This window comes from Mytilus trossulus, chromosome 12 (assembly GCF_036588685.1).
Source record: "Mytilus trossulus isolate FHL-02 chromosome 12, PNRI_Mtr1.1.1.hap1, whole genome shotgun sequence".
NCBI classification, from domain to species: Eukaryota; Metazoa; Mollusca; class Bivalvia; order Mytilida; family Mytilidae; genus Mytilus; species Mytilus trossulus.
Genome location: NC_086384.1, coordinates 53,487,704 through 53,512,208, shown reverse-complemented (window position 1 = coordinate 53,512,208; position 24,505 = coordinate 53,487,704). Strand labels below are relative to the sequence as shown.

Sequence of the window (24,505 nt, the reverse complement as noted above, 5' to 3'; positions counted from 1 at the left end):
TTAAAGATAACAGTTGGTTCAAGATCTGTTTAAATTCTCTACTTTTTCTCTTAAAACAGTTGTTTATTTTTTTACAGATTGAGAGATACATCCACTCATGTAAGAAAGAACACCATGCAGATACTGACACATCTTATCTTAAATGATATGGTGAAGGTTAAAGGTCAGATCAGTGAGATGGCCATGTGTATTGTAGATGATGATGAGAGAATCTCAGGACTGGCAAAGTTGTTCTTCTCTGAACTGTCAAAGAAGGTAAACTTTAAATGTGGAGTGAATGATTAGTTTAAAAATAATGAGAACCTGTGTTATTGTCAATTAGACAATGTAGAAGTTAGTGACTCTATAGTCACTGTACAGCTTTCAACAATGAGTAATACCCACATCGCATAAAAAGCTGTTAAATGCAAAGAAGCACAATTATGAATAAAAATGAAAGGTTATTTAATAAAAGCAGATTAAAGTTTTATGATCTGTCTAATTTAGTTTTTTTCTGTTAAACTCCTTTACTATTTATTAACTTCTTTACATCAATTATGTAAATTGTTAACTAATAGATTTCTCAGATTAAATTTTATTGAAGGGTAATGATATTTCAAATTCAAAAGTGACAACATTACCAGGAACAAGAGAACTGTCCTTCAAGAATTTTATTAAACAATTAAAATATCACAGGGGTATTCCACAACATTGTTTCCAAAGTCAAAAATTGTTATATTCTATGATATTGCATTATAATAATGTTACTCTCCTATTGTAGGGTAATGCTGTATACAATATCATGCCAGATGTCATCAGTCGCTTGTCAGATCCAGATATTGGGGTTGATGAAGAAAACTTTAGGACTATCATGAAGTGAGTAGAAAGAAGTGTTCTGCTATAGATTAGATGAATATTTTAAGTGTTATGATTTTTGTAAATTGAATATAATTTTCCAAAGAACAATGTCCTATCCAAAAAATTATAAGCAAACAAATTGTGACTTGAATGGAGAGTTGTCTTATTGGCACTCTTACCACATCTTCCTATATTTATAGGCTGCTTTTGAAATGTAGTTAGTTTAATACATTATACTGAATTTTGTTTTGAGAAGCTATACATGTTAGGTATTTGACAATTCATTTCAGATTATTGTGTCTCCTTGTTGCTTGATAATTTTTTGTCACAAAATGGTTGTGCAACATTTTTTTTTATCATACTAATTTTTTTGGTCTGCACTTCGATTTATGCATTTTGCCTTTACATGAGGCAACTATTGGGCATAAAATTTTATACATTTAACTTCAGAATATAGCAAGACTTGATAATGGTTTATAATCTATAGTGTATTTTGAAGTATTTCTGTTTGAGGAAGTAACTTGTTTTAGGAGCTGTTTGAGTAATCTTGATTGGTTTTTTTTGTTATTTCTTTCAGGTACTTGTTCTCTTTTATACAGAAAGATAAACAATGTGAGAGTTTAGTGGAGAAATTATGTCACAGATTCAGAGCTACAACGTAAGTTTTCATTATCTATATTTATGCCCCCACCGCAGCAAAGGGGGCATTAATATGATCCTTGTACATCTGTATGTAAGTTCAAAAATTGGTTTCCATTCTCATACTTTAGTTTGCCTCAACCAAATAATTTAAAACTTAAACCTAATGCTCATTATCTCAAAACTAAGATCTAGTTAGAATTTGATTGGCATAACTTTTTTTTTTATGCCAGTGGGGCATCATCTATGTCCCATGGATATGATGGACAAATTCTCCATTTATTTTCTACTTATTATGATTGTTTGAATCTTTATTTTTAACATCAAGTGACCTTTATTACAATCTGTATCATCTATAAGTATCAAACATAGTTAATGATTACAGCTTATTTCCTAATGCATGTATTTAGCAAGACTTTGGTTAGCTTGTTGCTTTGGTTATATATTGTACAATCAATTGAAATTGGGATAACATCCAATCAAATTTAAATATAATATTATATAAATAACACATAGCTGAGAGGGTGATAGAGCAGATTGTTACCCCGAGAAAACATTGTCAACTGAGGCGAAGGGGTAACAATCTGCTCTATCACCCTCTCAGATATGTGTTATTTAATTTATTATACTGAATGTTCTGTTATTACTGTCGATTAAATTTAAAATTCAAAGTAATAAACTATGACATCTTGTACATAACCATCCGTATTTAATAAAGCGCACACTTGATCAAACATCTCCGTGAAGGGTAATAGAGTATTTGCCATTGGATAGAGTCGTATTTAATAAAACGCACACTTGATCAAGCGTCTCTGTGAAGGGTGATAGAGTTTTTGTCATATGATAGAGTCGTATCTAATAAAGCGCACACTTGATCAAGCGTCTCCATGAAGGGTAATAGAGTAAATTGACACCCTCGTATTAGCCAATCAAAATCTGGCATTTTGACATGAAGTATAATAAATACAGGTTGAAATATGCCTAAATTAATGACATATTCTGTTTGAGGATGTCAATGTAAATTACAAAGCTTGAAATAATGTTTATATAATCAGAGCAAGCAAGCCTACCAACGTTTTACTCTACAAGCATTAGGAAATAAGCTGTAACAAAAAATCACTAGACAAAAATATTATTTATTATTTGCTGTTATAGAAATTACTATTTTATTAAACCCTTTAACTTAAGTCAGATCTTGCACTGTAAAAATCTCTTTGCCAAGGAAATCATCAAATGATTTTTTTACTTACCAGACAAATGCTCAAAAGCAGGAAAGACATCGAAAATAAAAATCCACACATTCTTGTTTATAATATCTGAAATTTGATTGAAACAAACAAAAACAGTAATGTTAAATTTCAGAACTGACCGTGAGAAGCAAGAGCTATCATTTTGATTATTTATACTGTCCTAATTGACAAAATTAAAATCACACAGTCTTGTTTTTAGTATCAAAGATTTGATTGTTAATTTGAATGTATCATTTCAGAACTGACCGTCAATGGAGAGATCTATCATTCTGTTTATCCATGCTGTCCTACAGCATCAAAGGGTTACGTAAACTACAGGAGAATTTCACCTGCTTTGGTGACAAGTTGGCTGATGATGATGTTTATGGAATGTTCTGTACAATTATGTCCAAATCAAAGAGCTTTGCTAAACCAGAGATGAAGGTATGTTTGGCTGTTGTCTGCTCTTTGGTCGGGTTGTCTCTTTGACACATTCCCTTTTTCAATTTTCAATTTTATTTGTAGCATCATGCAGGGATCATTAAGTGATGGGTTTTTAAATAGAACCCTATTTAGGACTGAATTGTTCAAAGATTTATTCATTTATTTAATTTGTATTAAAACCAACTTACAGTAGAATATGAATGTGAAAACAAATCTTCACTAGTATGTCAAAAGTCTTTTTGTATGTGACAAAATAATCAAGTGAAATAAACGGAAATACAAATTATCTAAAAAAAGGTTCTTGGTTGTAAGGATATTTTGAAATTTCCTTCCTACCCTCCCACATACATTTTAATGGAAAAGTCCTCAGTCTGATAAAAAGATTTAAAAATTGAATACCTGGCTATGATTTTCAAATCGACAAATTAGTTAGAGTCCTATAAAACTCAATTTTCAAACAGTTTTATATGAATATGTCATTATACCTTTTTATAGGCTTTACTTGATGAGCTTGAGCAGAGGATAGAACTTTGTCACCAGAAAGGTTTAGAGGAAGAAGAGATAGTTCATAAAGCCAGTCAGGCTTCTGATGCAGCCACTGATACGCAGAAACTTAAAAAGAAAGGAGGAAAAACGGGCAAAACACCAGGTAATTGTTATATTATAATGTTATATTGTTCAGGTTATAACATGGAAGAGCATCTTATTGTAATAAAAAGTAAAGAATTATTTTGTTAAATATATTAGCCCATTAAATACGAGTGCTGTTTATTTTCAAAAATTTAAACCTTTTCTGTATGGCAAACCTCATAAGTTAGAATAAAAAGAGAAGGATGCTTTTCCATGAAATGTTGTTTCTAGTTGGTTTGTATTTTATTTAATGAATTCCATTCAACTGTTCATTTAAAGAAAAAGATGGACAATGGATGTTTAGCAGATCTTACTAATAATTTAATCTGTACTGTGGTCATAAAGAAATATTTTAAAACCCCCTCCCAACTTAGTGATGGGAACATTATATTTGGTTGACTCATTGTACTTATGCAAAATGTATTTGTGGATACACTTATTATACTAATGTATTCCCATTTATAATTCCAAACCTTTTAAGTTTTCTATAAATGAAAACTTCTGAACAGATAAAGGATATCTTTGACTGGGCAGCAGTTATCTACCAATTTTGTATACCAATATAACAAATTAATAACTATCTATACGGATATATCCTATAGAGGCTTGGTCTGCTGCAGTAGAATTGACTCTATGTTGCATGTTGCTTTTGCTTACTCTCAATATTACCCTTCAAAAATTTCATCAGCTCTATAAATAGTACAAGACTCATTTGCATTTTTCATAAAGAAATGAATTAAGATAGATTTTATTTTCAAATAATACTTTAAAACAAGAAAAAGTCAAAATAATTTAGTTTTCATTCTTTCTAAGATAGATCTTAGTAACTATTTGGCTATTTATAATCAACTGGTGAAATTTTTGAAATTTTATTTTAGACAAACCATTGAGAGAACAAAATTTAACAATCTATTTTCTATTAAATTAATTAAAAACTGCACCTTTTCCTTATTGCTGAGCTAAATTTTTACTGAAACTTTGAGAATATAACTTTTTTCAGTGAAAAGATCACGCCCTAAAAAATGGTACGAGAAGTGAAATTCCAGAAGGGTAAGCGAATTGAGATTGCAAAAATAACATAATTGGCTTAGCACTAACAGCTTAAAACTAATCATACATTGCTTCTTCCTCTGCACAGAACTCTTTATTAGTGTGCTGTCATTTATTTTATTCCCTCCTCTGCTGTTTGAAAACTTTGTTGTTTAATTATTTTATAAAAGTTTTGACTTTTGAAAAGAAATTCATTGAGGCTGATTCATAGACCCCCTCCCCCTCCCAAAAAAGAAGGTGATACAAGGGAGTTATAAGAAAGCTTTAACTTTTAGACCTGTTTGGTATAGCTCTAACAATCTGATAATTATATAAATAATTCCTAAGTGTTATGTATAACCTGGGTCCTGAAAAAAACCTTACTTTACACATTTTCATTTGTCAAGTACCTTAAACTTTTAACACTTAATTTCATATATTATCATACATTCTGAGTAAACAGCAACACTTCAAAGGATTATTTTGCATGTTACACAGCTTTCCATGGTAGCAATTGAAAAGCCTTTATTACATTATTTCGACAGTGTTTTCATATAAAGTTAAGATAAACATGTGTTGGCAATCAGCTTTAAAATTTGTAGGGTTTTCCTTTTCCTTAAAGTGGAGTGGTTCTTTTCTTTGTATCCTATGCATTATCTTTGAAATTCCTGTTTTCAGCTGGTATGAACCTTGTTTATCAGTTTTGCCTTAGACCCTTGAATGTGCTTGTACCATTTAATTTATGTCTATAAAAGTAAAATTGAACATTATGCTTGGTATAATTGTTAAATTTTTAAGTGTTTGCATAAGTAATACATTAGTGCATCGGACTACTAACACAAAGGTTCCTGGTTCGATTCCCGTTCGGGATGAAAATTTCAGGAACTAAATTTTCGGCTCTACCTTGACACCATTTGCGAGTATGGTCTTGAGGAAACGACGATAGTCCGTCGGAAGGGGACGATAAATGGCTGACCCGTGTTAAGAGAGAGCCATATCTCTTGCACGTTAAAGACATCCTTGTAGATTTCGAAAAAGAGAAGGCTTATGCCGCTACAAGGCAGCACTCGCACCCGCAAAGTGGAAAGGGATTAATATAAGTTGAAAAACTTGTTTCCCAATCCACTATAAATAGATATGTTTAAACTAAAAAAAAATAAGTAACTCAGAGGAAGAATCTCAGGGAAATATGAAAAAGATATTCTAAATATTTAGCATGAAAATTAAATAACCGCACTACCTTTAATAGGTATACTTTTGTATACAAAGAAATTTCAATGTCCAGACTGGACTTTTCAGTACAAAACCAAATTTCAGAAGTACAAAAATGTGAAATTTTGAGCCTGCTTCTTAAAAGGGGAAGAGTGTGGTGAACAGGAAATATTGCTATGTAATGATGCATCCCAACTTCCTGGAAGCTGTGATTTTTTTGTTTTGATATATCTAATAGGTCTTGGATTTTTTTTTTAAAGTAATGCTTACATTTTGTATTTCAGCCAAAGGGTTAAAGAAGTCTAAACGACGTCAAGTCGACAGTGACAGTGATGAAGAGTTTAAAGAAAACAGAACTCCAGCGCCACGACGGGGAGCACGGCAAAAACCTCAGCCCAAGTTGTCCTTCAGTTCCGACGAGGAAAGCGATATAGAAATGTTTGACATGGACAAATCTTCACAAGGTATATCAGTACATACACTGTGGATTCATTAATATTCGTTGAATACTAATATCATGGATTATGTGGGTACAAGGGAACCACAAATTTAAATGATCAACAAACATATCAAACTACAAAGGTTTTAAAGGAACGTATGATGACTTTGTCGAAACCACGAAATTAAATATCCATGAATATGCAAGTTTTCCTCAAAACATGAAAATTGGTACCCACGAAAATAAATGAATCCAATGTAGTGACAATGAGAAAACTGTCCTAGAATAAGGATGTAAACATATTTACTGTGGATTCATTATTATTCGTTGGATACCAATGTTCGTGGATTTTGTGTGTGAAGGTGAACCACAAATTCAAATGTTTAAAGGGGCACTACCTGCCAAATTCATGTTCACTGATTTGACTAAAATTCTTATTTTTTATTCATTTCTAAACTATCAAAAGTATAAAAATTACACTTTACAGGACGGTCTCAATAGGATGTAGCTTTGTTTCGTGTGAATTTTAGCCAAGACGCCATCTAAGTTACTATCAAGTTGACCTTCTATGACCATATAAGCGATGTAAACATAAACATAGATATAAATAGATTGAGCAATTCGTGCAATTGGATTTTTATAGGTCTTTTCAATTTTGTATTATAGATTAAGAATTTATGTTTATCATCGTTTTTACCTTTATAAGAACGATTTTTTTGAAGATCGAATCAGTTAATCAAATTATTAATCTTTGTTTCAGTTTCAATGGTGACCTTCTTGCCCTTTAAATAGCCGTATACGGACAATGCATGCATTATATTGGAGTTCACATGAATACACATTTAATGAAGTGGAATTATTCATTTGCAAGTGAATAATTCATTTTCCATGTTTATTAGCTTAATTTGACAAAATTGAACCATTTTAGCTAATAGAAGCAAATTACTTTTTCACTTTTTCACTTTCATTTTATGATTAAACAATAAAAAAATTATACTTTTGATATTTTATAAATCTCATAGCTAGCACCCTCTTAATGTATTACAAACTTTCTATAGGATTTGTATGTAGGGATTGGCTTAAACCATGAAATCAAATATCCGCAAAAATGCAAGTTTTCTGAATCCCAAAATATGATACCCAGGAAAATAATTAAATCCACAGAAGGTCACAATTTAGCCTGTCAAAAGGAGTTTGGGTATTTCTAATTTTGGTTTGCTTATGTATGTTTTTTCTGTTCACTCCTTTTCATTAAAACACTAGATGCAAAATAAACGAAGTCATTAGTCATGTGTGAAAAAAATTATCAATCAGGGGTTGCATAAAAACATGACATCTGAAAGACGCACATGGAAATATGTGTACTGTAAAATCTTGTCCTTTGTTTGCATTTAAAACCGTGATTGTAATTACATGGACTTTGGTTAAATTTATCATATACTTTTACAGTGTTCCAGCTAGGATTTCAAAAGGGCAGGGTGCCAATCCTGAAAAGGGCATTTAACGTGCGATATGATAATATGAAAAGGGCATATTTTAATAAAAGATGTTAATCAAACATTGTGTTTATTCGTTGAATCACAGGTTATACAAGAACAGCATCATTAGCCCATAAAGAACTCTATCTTTCTACTTTTAAGGCTGAAAAACTTGTCAAGCAGCTTGTCACACAATTTTTTTTTTATCATTGCTTGGCACAGTTGAACTTTATATGCAGTATGTTTTGAAAGGTGACCTGTTTCATACTGTGGTCTGCCACATTTTACCAGTTTCACCTTTCTACCCCTGCTGTGTTTAATGGCAATACAGCACAAAAAAGCTGTGCTCTGTAAATGGCACAACTTTAGGATAAAAAGCAACAGTGAAAAATTGCATTAAAAATAAAGAATACAGAAAAAGATGACCAAGGCATCCTACCAACACTGCTACTAAGCCCCTCTTTAACTTTTCCCATAACTCAAAATAAATACCTAAACATGTATATATTCTTAAGCAAGAAGTATGTAGACATATTTAAGAATATGTAAATGGCTTACTCAATGCTAGGAAAAAAATCAGATTGAGTTATCTTTCTTTATTCGGGTGTGCTCCTTCTTTGGAGGATTATAAACCGCACGTAAATATGATGTAAACAGTCAGAGCTCTGACATAAACAAGTCAGAATAAAATGACTTCCTTAGGTCTGATATAATTTGATGTAAGTGTTGTCTCCCTTCTTGCACTCAACAGAATATGACTTGTACAGGTCAGTTTATGTCAGACTTTAATTTATCATAAAATGACTTCCACAGGTCAGCTTTTGCACAAAATATTGTGACTTAATATCGTCATATTCTAATTAGATTTATGTCCCTTTTTGATGCATTTTGACTTAGAGAGGTCATTTTTTGTTCTGACTTGAAGCAGTCATTACAACCACTTTGTTATCAATCTCCATAAAAATATAGTGATTACTTGTTTCCAATCAAAGAGTTTAAAAAGTGGGGCTCATCAAACCTTCTTCTTTCCAGAATCTTAATATAAAATATTTATCTCATTAAATTTAATCATTTCAAAATACAAACAAAAACCAGGGGAGAAAAAATGGATCATACAATTTTCTGTCAATATCAAAAGATTTACAAAATACAATATTGGATACATTTTATACTAGTACCATGACAATACCTTCAATCTTCCAAGGAAAAAATAAAGGATCTATTCTCATCCACCTTTAGCTAAATTTATCAAGAGCAAAACATTTATTATTTTAATATTTCATTGAGGTAAATACTGCTGTGCTAACTGACTCAAACAAGTCACACTATGTTCTGACTTAAAAAAGTCAGTCAAAACAAAACTTATTTCAACCAAGTCTAGTTCTGTCATATTGATTTAAAAATGTATTGGAAAGCCAGATATAGCACAGAGGAAATAAGGTCCCCTCAAGTCACAATGAGGACTATAAAAAAAATATTTGGTGTATTCAATATTTAAATGCATTTTCTTTTAAACAAGTCAAATCATGTTTTGACTTTTAACAGTCAGTCCAAAACTAATTGTATTGCAATTTTTAGAGTGGGGCACTGACATATGATATTAAATGAAAGTATGGGAACGTCAGAATATAGGAAATGTATCTTAAGATCCCCTAAAATAAATAACCATTTGACTAAATTGTTTCTAAACATTTATCAAATAATAAATTCGCAGATTCAGAAGCAGGGCTTAAAGGAACTCATTAATATTGTACACCTATCATTGATTTGAAAATTTGTTCTGCAATCTGACTTTAACAGGTCAAATCATGTTCAGGCAAATTGACTTTAACAGGTCAAATGGGCATGTTCAGACAAATTGACTTAAACAGGTCAAATCATGTTCTTACTTAAAAAAATCAGTCAAAAGCTAAGTTTATGGAAATTTTGAATTTTTTAAGTCAGGCATTGCCATACATGTATGATATTAATGTTATGTATGGAAGAGTCAGATAAAAGACACGTAAACTACATGCAAGATCCTCTAAGATAAAGGACCATTTGATTTAATTGTTTCTTAAAAAACTTATTAATAAATAAACTCAACAGTGGCAGATTCAGAAGGGGGCTAAGACTAAGAGGAAGATCACTTAGCTTTGATTTGAAATTTTGTTCTTCAAACTGACTTGAACAGGTCAAATCATGTTCTGACTTAAAAAGAGTCCGTCAAAAACTAAATGGTTTGCAAAGTTCTGTAAAAGTCAGGCATTATCATGATTGTGATGTAATAGTTAGAATGTATGGATACAAGTAGGAAAAAAAATCACAAATATTAAGTCACAATTGTAAGAACTATATAAAAGATAATTTGGTATATTTTTGATATCTTAATATTTCATTGAGGTAAATCCTGTAAGTGCAAACTGACTTGAACAAGTCACATTATGTTCTGACTTCAAGGAGTCAGTAAAATACTATACTTTAATTAAGTATTGCAACTTTAAGTCTGGGATTGTCATATGCATTTAAGAATGTATAAGAAACTCAGATAAAAGACACCCAATAATAAAGTCACAAAAATGTGGACTATAAAAAAGTGTATGGTATACTAGTAATAGTATTTAAAATTCAAATATATTTTGTTAACAAATTTCTTCAAATTACATGTATCTTAAAAAATTTATTATATTTCTGTATTTTCATAACTATTTTCTGTTAAATTAATATTTGGAACTTTTGGTTTTAAAAAAAAAACATTATTTTAAAAACCATTTGACTGAATTGTTTCTTAAAAAATATTCAATCTTATTAAAATAAGTTCTCATCACTTGCTCCTCAATTTTTTATATGTCGCCGTGTGCGACATATAAAAAATCAAGGAGCAAGTAATGAGAACTTATTTTAATAAGATTGAAAAAAATAATGAATTAATTAACTCTACAGTAGCAGATTCAGATATGGAGGGGGCTTAAAGAAAGAAGACCAAGTTTTGATTGGACATTTTTTCCCTGTCAACTGACTTTAACAGGTCAAATCGTGTTCTGACTTCAAAGAGTCAGTCCCAACTAAACTTATTTCAACTTTATAGTCTAGTTTTTTCATATTGATTTAAAAATGTACGGAAAAGCCAGATAAAAGACAGAGGAAATAAGGTCCCCATACGGATCAATAATGAGGACTATAAAAAAGTTTATTTTGCATATTCAATATTTAAATGTATAATTTGCAAATTATGTTCTGACTTCAAAGAGTCAGTCAAAAACTTCACTTTAGCTTATTAGTACAACTTTTTAGTCTGGCATTGTCATATGCATTTAAGAATGTATTCGAAAATCAGATAAAAGACACCCAATAATAAAGTCACAATAACAAGGACTATAAAAAAATGTCTTTGGTATATTTTATATTCAAATATATTTTGTTTACAAATTTCATCAAATCATCTTGAAATTATTATTATATTTCTGTATTTTCATGACCTTTCTTTTCTGGTAAGTTAACACATGGAACTTTTGGTTGTAAAATAAATTATTTTTAACCATTTGACTGAATCGTTTCTAATAAACCTATCAATTAATTAACCCAACAGTAGCAGATTCAGATAAGGGGAAAAAGGGGGGGGGGCATAGTTTTCATTGGATTTAATTTATCTCTGTAAACTGACTTTTACAGGTCAAATTCATGTTCTGACTTCAAAGAGTCAGTCAAAACTAAACTTATTTCAACTTTTAAGTCTAGGATTTTCATATTGATTTTAAAATGTATGGGAAACCAGATAAAAGACTGACGAAATAAGGTCCCCCAAAGTCACAATAATGAGGACTATAAAAAAATGTATTTGGTATATTTTATATTTAAATGTATTTTGTTAACAAATTATATCAAATTAATATCTTAAAAAATTATTCTATTTCTGCATTTTCATGAATTTTTTACATATAGAACTTATAGTTGTAAAAAAAATATTCTAAAAACCATTTGACTGAATTGTTTCTTAAAAAAAATTATCAATTAATTAAAATCAACAGTAGCAGATTCAGATAAAGAAAAAGGGGGATGCTAAGATGAAGAAACCTAGTTTAATTGGATTTTCCCCCCTGTAAACTGACTTTATCAGGTCAAATCATGTTCTGACTTCAAAGAGTCTGTCAAAACTAAACTAATTTCAACTTTTAAGACCAGGATTTTCATATTGATTTAAAAATGATGGAACATTTTTATTTGATATATTCAATATTCAAATGCATTTTGATTTCTAAAGATTTTCATCAAATTATTTAAAAAAAAATATTGTATTATTTCTGTATTTTCATGACTTTTTTTCTGTTAAATTAAGATTTGGAACTTTTGGTTTTAAAAAAACATTATTTTAAAAACCATTTGACTGAATTGATTCTTAAAAAAAAATATGAATTAATTAACTCAACAGTTGCAGATTCAGATATGGAGGGGGCTTAAAGGAAGAAGACCTAGTTTTGATTGGACATTTTTTTCCTGTCAACTGACTTTCACAGGTCAAATTATGTTCTGACTTCAAAGAGTCAGTCAAAAACTTCACTTTAGCTAATTAGTACAATGTTTTAGTCTGGCATTGTCATATGCATTTAAGAATGTATTGGAAAATCAGAATATATTAATTTTAAACGATTTGACTGAATTGTTTCTAATAAACCTATCAATTAATTAACCCAACAGTAGCAGATTCAGATAATGGGAAAAGGGGGGGGGCTTAGAAGAAGAAGACATAGTTTTCATTGGATTTAATTTATCTCTGTAAACTGACTTTAACAGGTCAAATTCATGTTCTGACTTCAAAGAGTCAGTCAAAACTAAACTTATTTCAACTTTTAAGTCTAGGATTTTCATATTGATTTTAAAATGTATGGGAAACCAGATAAAAGACTGACGAAATAAGGTCCCCTAAAGTCACAATAATGAGGACTTTAAAAAAATGTATTTGGTATATTTTATATTCAAATGTATTTTGTTAACAAATTTCATCAAATTAATATCTTAAAAAATTATTTTATTTTTGTATTTTCATGACTTTTTTTCTGTTATGTTAACATATAAAACTTTTGATTGTAAAAACATTATTCCAAAAACCATTTGACTGAATTGTTTCTTAAAAAAAAATATCAATTAATTAACTCAACAGTAGAAGATTCAGATAAGGAGAAAAAGGGGGGGGGCTAAGATGAAGAAACCTAGTTTGATCGGATTTTTTTCTTCTTCTGTAAACTGACTTAAATAGGTCAAATTATGTTCTGTTTCAAAAAAATGTTAAGGAGAAAATACTTAGAAAATCAGACTAAGTTTGGTGACTTTGTTGTCCTTCAAGAAGCGGTACATATTATACATAATATTTACACTGTTTTTTAAATACATGTAAAAGTTGAAAGATAACTATCTATTGGGTGTTTTTAAATAGATTTTTTAGCAACATTTATAACTTTGAAATTATGTTCAATTGTACACTTGTTATTTTTAATATATATTTTTTGGGAACAAAATCTTGTCAGGATTTCTTATGGTACTAGCATGACAAGAGCATTCATATTCTAAAATACTCTTAACATTAAAAACAAGTCAGTATCTTCAGATCATTCTGAGTCTTATTGAATTAAAGTCAGAATAGTTATCAAAAGTACCAGGATTGTCATTTAGTATGCCAGACGCGCGTTTCATTCAGACTTTTATGAGTCAGAACATACTGACTTCCAATGTTCTTCTCACTTCTGTAGAAACAAAGACTATCTATATTTTAAATAAAAGGTTAATGCTTTATGTGGCTATGCATCTGGGGTAAGAATTATAGATGCGTACGGTAACTTCATAGGAAAACATATATGCCATGTAATTAATAAGAAGTGATTCATGTGAGAGGAAAATAATACTGAATAGACAATTCTGTTGTTTGCTGAAACACTGATCAATATAATATGAAAAGGTGGTCTCTCAGCAAATAAAAATAATTGTAACAGGATGCTGTTAGGAGGTCTCTCAAACAAAGCTCCAATAATTTGTCATTCCCATGGTCGCCTGACATTTTTCATTTGATTTGTCTTGTTGTCACTTACACTTATATATATGGTACAGTTGTGGGGTCTTGACCATTTACATGTTTTCACACAGGAGGGGTGGTGTGACCCCCCCCCCCCCCAAGGGACTTCCCCTATATTTCATTGGGTTTGTTTTATTTTCCCATACAAGAATATATATGGTTTATGGGTGGGGATCTCGACCGTTTACAAAATATGAGAACATTCACAAATGGCAAGGGGGGGTTAAACCCAGAGACTAGCCCAGTATATTTCATTCAAATCAATTTGACATTATAAAAAGGAATATATATGGTTTAAAGGGGATCTTATCATTTTCAAGATGTAAGATTTTTCTCAAATGACAAGGGGTGGGGCGACCCATAGAGACTTGCCTGGTATATTTCATGATACTTTACAGAGAGAACAAATTGAGTTTAGGGGGCAGGATTCTCGACTGTTCACAAGTTAAATGACAGGGATAGGGGTTATCCCTTTGAGACTCACCCTACATTTCATTTGATTTATTTTTAATATCATATTCCATAATCATAACTGAAAACCCGTTTTGTGAATCTTTTAATGTTCTCAAGTTAAAATCATTTTTTTTTTTTTTTAAAAACTAAAAAAATATTTGGATCTTTAGTTAAACCCTCCCTTCCTTTTTCCTTTATTTAAATTATTCCGATTTTCATTTCATTTTCATGAATATCAATATTCAAAAGATCGTTTTTCTCATTGGGAGAAACGAAAAAACAAATATATTTAATAAGCCGCAAACTCGGAAAGGTTTAAAAGTCAATTCATGATTGAGTTTAAAAATAGAAAAATCACGTGACGATGTTCATCTTGAAGCAATAATTTCACTTTTAAAATTGCACCGACTGGTTAATGATGTTAATACTGTTTAAGACAACACGAGTTGTCTCCCGAAAATAACAGTTCATTATCATAACAACATTTTCTGACCTGAACAAGTCAGAATTGTCAGACACCAGGTCATCTCAAAGGCCACGCGTCCGTATTTACAGGTCACGCGCCTTCATGAAACAGCAACAAAATCACTTGCAAAGACCTTCTTTACACGTAAAAAATATTAAAATGGCCATGAAAATACGGAAGTAATATGAATTACCATCTGAAAATGACCACATTGACCTAGATTTTCACTAAAAAAACGTAAATAATCACTATATTTTCAATAACTTCTCGTTCGAGAAACTCCCAAAACAACGACTCTCAAACACGTGATCTCTCGCAAAAAACCACGTGATCGTATGTGTCTTAGATCGGCGGCAAATTCAAAATAACTTCTGGTTTGACGGACTCGATGGAAAACTACGCAAAACAAAAATTGACCCGTACAGGTCAGAATTTCAAAACATTTTCTGACTTGAAGAAGTCAGTTTATTCTGACTTGTTTATGTCAGAGCTCTGACTGGTAAATATGATTACAAAATGGCGGCCGATTTTGTTATTTTCGTATCAAAAATGAAGGCAGTCAATGACAAATACGTCTGAATTTTCTGTTTATTTCACGGAAAACAATTAAAACAATGTTTTCAACTTTCTGTCATTACGTTTCCTCCATGAAACTACGGTAAACATCGCAAATTGTGCCCAAGTTGTTGTATGCACATTTCTTCAAAGATAATTGCCGACTGACCGATTCTATTTGAATGAATTGATGTTGATGATCATTAATGACCCATCCAATAAACGGATTACCTATAACAACAGATTATGACACCAGTCGTAACCGTTAATTAGCTTGGGGTCGTAAACAAAGACATAAAACTTTTCCCCCGGCAAAATTTAGTAATTAGCGTATCATATCAATTATCATACGAACAAATTAATAAGCAATCGATCTGCAAAAAGGCAGGGCTCCTGGAAACTGTAAAAAGGGCACAGGGCGCCACTTGGAAAAGGGCGGGCGCCGCGCCCTCTAAAAAACTTCTTATTTAATGAGAACCAAGCAGAACAAATTAAAATGATTCTAGGAGATCTTTAAATTTCTTGTCTTATCCAACTCCAATAGGTTTGTTACTGGTATAGCCCTAAACATATTTCTGTGTTAATATTTCATTTTAACATTATAATGTATTCATTTTTCAGAGACCAACAGTCAAGTTGAAGCTGAGAGTGAAGAATCAGACGACCCATTAAGTCCTAAGAAAACTCACAATAGAAGAAGGACAGGAAAGAGACACTTACATAAACTTTCACTTTCTCCGGTCAAATAACATTCAGTCAGATTTAGGGATAGAGACGTTGAGATTTATTTATGGATATTTTGTTTTAAGTGGAATTATGATGGGAAGGAAAAGTGAAATTATGATTGGACAAAAAGACCTATTTTATTACAGAAATAGGAATGACTAGTTGACAAAAGTGAAATAACTGATATAATTTAATGTTGATATATAGTATAGGAGTATTTAATGATTTTGACATTAACTATGTAATATGAATTGGATGCAAAGAGAAAATAAAAGTTTTGCATAATGTAACCTAAAACCAATTCTACATTAACATTAAGTTCACTATATTTCTGAACATAATATGTATTTTATATTTTTAAAATAATTACAAATTTATGGTCGTTTTTATGATCATGAACGAAAAACTTATTTAAACTAATTTTAAAATTCTTAAATAAGAAACTTGAAAAGTTATATTTTATGGAATTTAATTACTGTTGTGAAAATTATTTGAATGGAATAACTGCAAATTTTAAACGTACTATTAAAAAAATCTTATTTTGTAACATCATACAATGGATTTGTGAGGCTGTCTGAAAATTGACAGTCTGAATAATTATAAATGTAAAAACTGATGCCATCTTACAGTAATAAAGAAAAAAGTTCAAAGTTTGTTACACATATTAACACTTTTATTTCATAGTTGCCAAATTGAAAGATCTGATAGTGGGACATTCAAACTCACAAGTTGAAAATAAACTGACAACTTATTAGATTAAAAAGAAAAAACACACCAGCCAATCAATAGAACACACAAAACATTACATAAAAAAAACTAAAGTGTAAGCAACAGGAACCCCACCAAAAACTGGGGGTGATCTCAGGTTTTTCGGAAAGGAAAGATCCTGCTCCACATGTAGCCCCCGTCGTGTTGCTCATGATAAACTAAGGATTTTCTTGTCCCAGGAATAGATTACCTTAGCCGTGTTTGTCACAACTTTTTGGGAATTTTGGTTCCTCAATGCTCTTCAACTTTGTACTTGTTTGGCTTTATAACTATTTTGATATGAGCGTCACTGATGAGACTTATGTAAACGAAACGTGCATCTGGCGTACTAAATTATAATCCTGGAACTTTTGATAACTATTATTACAAACCCTGGTAAATTGGGTACGTCACATTCATAGTGAAAATGGAAGTGGATTGTAATTTTTAGTTACTACATAATGAATATATCGGATATCTGTGAAACGGTTATTCACAAAATGTCAACCAACTTGTGATTGCTTCTGTTAAATTTATGAAGGGATGGTTTAATAGCGTCCTTGTTAGCAATAACCCTCTGAAAGAGTTATTGTCCTAAAAATCAATATTTCCAAATTTTCGTAAATTTTTACAACTTACAATAAAATCTTCTCAAAACTAAATCATCCTTAGGGTATCTAGTTTAGAACATGTATCCGACGACCTAGGTCATTATCAAATGGCCATCAAGGCTTAAAATAGAACAAGGTGGGAAAATGCAGTTTTTCGGCTTATATCTGTGAAACAAAAGGTAGAAATGTTCATCAGGTAAAGATTTTTTCTGCCTTGAGCAAATGGAAAAATCAAAAGCTCAAACAAATGGATAACAGGCACATGCATTTCCTCATGTAGGAAAAATTGGATTTAACCTGGTTTTATAGCTAGCTTAACCTCTCACTTATATAACATATATATATATATATATATCCCTTAAAATTCCATTAAATTAACAACCATGTGTGGAAAAAAACAAACAGACATAATGGGTTAAAATGTCAAAATAGAGATACAACATTGTGTTATAATCATTAGCACTATAAAAACTAAACAAAATTGCAACAAAGAAACATGAAAATTGCTGAATTATATATCGGGCTGTCTCATTCATTATGCTTTAATTTTGCAATGGAGATGTTTTTCTAACGTTTTTGTGAAGTGCAGTGTTTGACTCGTGTGTCTATTTGATACATCATACGATATATGAATATTTGAGTAGTTATTTTTATTTTTGGTTAAAACGGTTATTATTTTTCGATGTATTTAAACATTCTTATAACTCAAGTGTCATGGTTTAAGCGTTTCCTAACATGATAATATCTGAAGATAAGGACTTCGAACGCAGGAAGTTTTTAAAGTTTAAACCTTAACCAATACAACTATGTTACTTTGTAAAAATATTATTAATAACAAAACAGGTTAACCTTTTTATTCATTTTAATATTTGAAAATACTCTCGGTGCAACTTGACATGATATCACCACATGTTGTAGAAATGCTGGTTAGTCTTTGCATAAGATGCACATTGGATCTTCTATCAGCCCCCATGTATAGAGATTTGATGGACTCGGTAGATCTCAAACGGTACTCCTCCATACTCTAAATTTCACTCTAAGATAAGGCCCTGATTCTAGCGCCCTTCCAATTTAACCAACTATCTTGCTGCGTCATGCCTACTGCCTTGTTCATGCTTTCTTCTATCTGTCGTACTTCATGTTGTGCCAAATCTCTCTTTTTCTTCTCATTTCCTGTATCCCATCTTGGTGTTATTGGTGTAATACCTAATCCGTGTCTCCCTAATGCTGTGACACAGACAATAACACTGTCTAAGTCTTGTCTCTGCTTGCTCTGATTCCCATGTTCTTCCTGTCCAGATATTCACTTTCGATCCACTAACTTTGGCGTCTTTGCTGTCCATCAACATCATGACCTGTCGTGTTTTTGTGATTTTAAACTCTTTAGGCAACACCTTGAGTGGTAATTGCAATTTTGTTCCTGTACTATACAAGACAAATTGCAATGCTGCTGATACTTCTTGGTACACCAACGTCCGAGGCACGCACTGATCTTTCTTTCTAAAACCTCAATGTTGGGCTCTGGACACTCGTATACCAATAACGGCTATAGTATCCTTGGCAAGACACCATGTCGAAGCATTTCTCTGGTCTATCATCAACTGTTGGGATCTGTTCCCCTGCTTATTCGAAAGTTTCATCTCTCTATTTGCCTTTTTTCACAACCAAACTTCATTCTATTTATATTGTGTTGTTGGTATGTGTTAATATGTTATTTGAGGTATCTTGACCTAAATTAAAGGTGAACACACTTTAGCAATCAAATATGGTACGTTCGGATAAAGCTAAGGTTGGTATGTTTGGTGGTTTTTAGGTCCAATTGATGGGCATAATGGTTTCTGGTCTGTGCATCTGTTCGTCCGTCCCGCTTCGGTTTAAAGTTTTTGGTCGAGGTAGTTTTTGATGAAGTTCAAGTCCAATAAGCTTGAAACTTAGTTGTCCATTCTTTTTTGATGTGTTTTGTCATTTAAGTTTGACATGATTAGGGACTTTCCGATATGATTTCCTCGGAGTTCAGTATTTCAGTATTTTTGTGAATTTACCGTTCAGTATACATGTTCCGTCTGATATGATCTGTCTAATTTAAATGCCCAATTAGAGATTCGAGATTCTCCCCCCCCCCCCAAACTCATTTTCACTGTCCATCGAACATAGAAATGACAGTGCGGATGGAGCATCCGTGTCCTAGGGACACATTCTTGTTAGAAGTATTTTGTGCTACTGCCAATCACGATGCTGCGAAACGTTTTAACAAATAGTTTGCGGAGCATATAATGCGAAAATATTTTCAAAAGAATGTAAGACTAGTATAATAATAAATTCTATGGATTCATTATTAATTGTTTGATACAAATGTTATTGAAATTAATTAAGATCTCGAAACCTGTATTCTGTTTGTCGATCATTTGGTTTGTTCTGGTGAAAAATTACCTTATGTTTTCCGCATCTGTCCTGGTTCCGTCACACTGTTAGCCCTGGCAGTTCACATTGGTGTTGTCAAAATGAACGTCATTTGTTTTGCCACATTGTTTTCACTTCCGACAAGATTCTATTAAAAAAACAAACATCAGAAGTGTGCAAGTGTAAATAAAAAAATGTTCGGTTTGTAAATGCATAATTTCGGAAAGATTGTTGTTAAGTCAAATTGTTCGTATTCAATTTTTTTTAACATGAACATGACATACAATTATCTCTAAAGAAACGTCAGACATTTTCAGTATCCCACTACTTTGAAATTGCAATGCCTATGATGAGTTTTGAAAAGACATAGCAACGTGAGATATTAAGACCATTCAACAGCAACGTAAACTTCAATCGGTAAATATTTACACGACAATATTGTTATTATCTTTAAACAAAATTCAGTTGTGGATGATTAGATAAAATACATAATATGTTAAATGTATAGAGATACTATATTTGTTTAATGGTTTGATAATCAAACAACATCTCGGGACCAATATGTGTTGTTATTGTAAAGGGTAAGTCAAAATAAAACTTATACGACTAGCATTTCATATCACCTAAAAATATGGTCACCAAATGGTCTCCCTCCGACCAGCCGTATAACCTTCGCTAAAGAATGATGTCCGTTTGTGCATGATGTACACATTTGCAATTACGTCCGGTCAGAATGGAGACGTTAAATTCAATGCCTTGTGTGAAGAGAGTGTAACGTAGGTTGCACGTTGACAGCACTTGCAACAACTCTTTGAGGGGGTTTGAAGGTAGCATATTGCAAGTATTAATGTCTGTCCTGATCAATACATATCCTCATTTTCCTCTGGCAGTTTCAAATTTCCCAGACTCTTATTCTTGACGGGTTCTATAACAGGATTGTCTTGGACGTTAGGAAACTAACAATTAAACAACTTATGGTAACAATCAATAGTATTGGATATTTTCACTGTTGCCGTTCAAGAGTGGTCTTCTTTGACAAACTGGTAAACGGAACTTTATGTTTTTCAGGCGAAAACGCCTGATTACATACTTTTCAAGCTAAATTTACTGTTTCTCGCATCAAAAGACCAGATTGGTTGCGTTAATCATGTATTCAAACACCATTTGTGAACTTTGATCGCTTGAACAATGGCACTACTTTATGTAAGTACATATCTTTCCGAAAAAATGTTAGAAAGCTCTAGTATGAACACAAAGTTGCGTAAAGTTTGAGTCAATATGAGGCTCCTGTATCGATGGGTCTAAAATGTTGAGCTACTGGTATCACTAATCGGTCTACACCGCGTTTGAGAGTTCACGTACTGTGCTACCACGTGCCCCAACGTCATAATTGAAAATGATTGGCTTTTTCCTACCGAAGGTCAATGGTCGAGTTTATTTACAACCACAGGGTCGATGCCACTGCTGTTGGAGTTTCTTGCCCAGAGGATATCACCAGCCCAGTAGTAAGCTCTTCTGTGTTGATTTGAGTTATCAATGACATGTTCATAATTATACATTTACTGTTAACAAAACTTTGAATTATTCAATACTAAGGCTTTTTTTAACCTCAAGAATAGATTGTCTTAGCTGTATTTGGCAAAACTTTTAGGACTTTTTGGTCCTCAATGCTCTTCAACTTTATTTAGTTTTTTTTTAAACATCTTTTTTAATCGAGCGTCACTGATGAGTCTGGCGTAAACCAAAAAAATCAATCCTGGTATCTATGATGAGTTTATTGACAACCACTGTGTCGATGGTATTGTTGGTGGAGTTTTGATTTTCCGAGGGTATCACCCGCCCAGACAGTAGTCATCACTTTTGTAATGACTTGAGTTATCATTGATATGTTCATAATTATAAACTAAATGTTATCACAACTTTGACCTTTTGAAATACTAAATATAAAAAAAGAAGAGGTGGTATGATTGCTAATGACACAACTATCCACAAAAGACCAAAATGAAACAGACATTTACAACTATAGGTCACCGTACGGCCTTCAACAATGAGCAAAGCCCATACCACATAGTCAGCTATACATAGCCCCGATAAGACAATGTAAAACAATTCAAACGAGAAAACTAACGGCCTCATTTATGTAAAAAAAAAATGAACGGAAAACAAATATGTAACACATAAACAAACGACAACCACTGAATTACAGGCTCCTGGCTTGGGACAGGCACAACCATAAATAATGTGGCGGGGTTAAACATGTTAGCGAGATCCCAACCCTTCCCTAACCTATAACCTGGCTTTTCTACATCAGGAATAGATTATCTTATCTGTATTTTGCAAAACTTGGGATCCCACCCCTCCCCCTAACCTGGCTCCTCTACCTCAGGTATAGATTACCTTATCTGTATTTGGCAAAACGTATAGGACTTTTTGGTCCTCAATGCTCTTCAACTTCTTACTTTATTTGTTGTTTTTTTTACCTTTTTTATTCTGGCGTCACCGATGAGTCTTTTGAAGACCAAATGGGCGTCTGGCGTAAATGAAAATTTTCAATTCTGGTATCTATGATGAGTTTATTCACAACGTCATCTTTCCACAGTTAAATCTGACAACTACGAATAAATACTTCGAAATTGTGCTGAAGGATGCTTTAAAATCTTATCTATTAATTCAATTCGATTTATATGTTGTTTGTGCCGTTTTTAGACCCTTCTACAACGAAATTTGTTTTACATGCACACGTATAAAATTGCGTTTTTTTCCCAACGCAATCATAGGTTTGAACGTAGTTTTCACTTTAGACTCGTATATATATTTTCTTTCTGTGACGTATTAAATTTATAATAAGATCCATTTTGTTACAACCTGTGATCTATTTTATTTGGCAATCGCCAATGGCAGTCAGCAGGGTTAAAGAACATCAGTTGTTCGACCTGTTAGTCAAATGCGTTTTGTTTAAATATACTTTTTCACTCTTTTGGTCTTTTGGAAAATGTTGTTTGTGCTGTTTTTAGACCCTTCTACAACGAAATTTGTTTGACATGCACACGTATAAAAATTGCGGTTTTTATCCAACGCAGTCATAGGTTTGAACGTAGTTTTCAATTTAGACTCGTTTATATTTTTTGTTTGGGCATGTATCATATTTTCCCTCCGGTTTATATGATCCGTTCATCCTATATATTGACTCTTAAAATTCAAGAGTTAATCTAAAAATGAGGGTACTTTCTCTAAAAATGAGGGTGCTTTTTATATGGCCTTCCAAATACCGTTTCGATCCCTAACATCACTGAAGAGACATTTATTGTCGAAATCCGGATATGGTGTACCAAAGAAATATTGACACCGAATGTTTGTGGCACAACATCCTGTCCACAAGTTAACAATTTTTTTTCTTTCTGTGACGTATTAAATTTATAATAAGATCCATTTTGTTACAAGCTGTGATCAATTTTATTTGGCAATCGCCAATGGCAGTCAGCAGGGTTAAAGAACATCAGTTGTTCGACCTGTTAGTCAAATGCGTTTTGTTTAAATATACTTTTTCACTCTTTTGGTCTTTTGGAAAATGTTGTTTGTGCTGTTTTTAGACCCTTCTACAACGAAATTTGTTTGACATGCACACGTATAAAAATTGCGGTTTTTATCCAACGCAGTCATAGGTTTGAACGTAGTTTTCAATTTAGACTCGTTTATATATATATATATATACAACTCGTCGTAATATCAACCCAACAATGTTAGATCTGCAAATTTGCATTCGCAAATTTTTTGTCCTTCCCTCGCCGGGATTCGAACCCATGCTACTGAGATGCATATATATAGAAAATTTATGCTAAACAAAGAAACGAAAAAGTGTTTTATTTAATGGGCACGACTTTTTGGTAGAATTTTTGTTTATTCTTTAGTTTTCTATGTTGAGTCATGTGTACTATTGTTTTTCTGTTTGTCTTTTCATTTTTAGCCATGGCGTTGTCAGTTTGTTTTAGATTTACGAGTTCGACTGTCCCTTTGGTATCTTTTGTCCCTCTTTTACTTTTCAAATACATTCAAAGTCCCAATATTTTTTTTACATATTAGACATTTTGCAATATAGAGATATTTTGCAACAAAAACATGTCGCTTATGAGTCGAAACAAAATCGTCTCGTAACGTAGAACACCTTCCAAACGGCGACTGTAAACCTCCTCGTTCTGGTGTAGCACCCTGTCGTTGAATGTAGACGTTTGTGCACATTAACGTAACTGTAATCATCTTGTATTAAACAATTAATCACTTAATTACTTTTCTCTTCAGACAGCCTTCTAAACAAATAAAATAGATATGACAGAACAACATAGAAACAACTACTTTAAATTAGTGGCTCTCATTGTTGATGTGGCATACTTTGTTATCTCAAAGTATATAGAAGAAAAGATACTCGAATCCGAAAGTTTTGAAAATTTTCTGAATAAGGAGAAACACAAGTTGGTTCATATTTATGAAACATCTCAATGTTGCGAATGCAGAATACTAAGCATCAATGGAGAGAGACTGATATCAAAGAAGCAATTACACATACTGTATA

The 24,505-nt window shown here is 32.1% G+C and overlaps 1 protein-coding gene across 3 annotated transcripts in view; it reads left to right on the top strand.

Annotated features, from left to right (window-relative positions):
- LOC134692846 (condensin complex subunit 1-like) overlaps positions 1-16,844 on the top strand; it is a 44,459-nt gene extending 27,615 nt beyond the window's left edge. For 2 of the 3 annotated variants that reach the window (XM_063553447.1, XM_063553448.1), the window contains exons 28-34: positions 78-255; positions 761-855; positions 1,415-1,495; positions 2,966-3,149; positions 3,645-3,798; positions 6,305-6,484; positions 16,076-16,844. In XM_063553447.1, coding sequence (XP_063409517.1) covers positions 78-255; positions 761-855; positions 1,415-1,495; positions 2,966-3,149; positions 3,645-3,798; positions 6,305-6,484; positions 16,076-16,203 — 1,000 coding nt within the window. In that variant the 3' untranslated portion in view covers positions 16,204-16,844. Of the gene's footprint in view, positions 1-77; positions 256-760; positions 856-1,414; positions 1,496-2,965; positions 3,150-3,644; positions 3,799-4,779; positions 4,830-6,304; positions 6,485-16,075 lie in introns of those variants that run through there. The other variant, XM_063553449.1, reaches the window with a different exon arrangement.
- Positions 16,845-24,505: the final 7,661 nt, after the last annotated feature.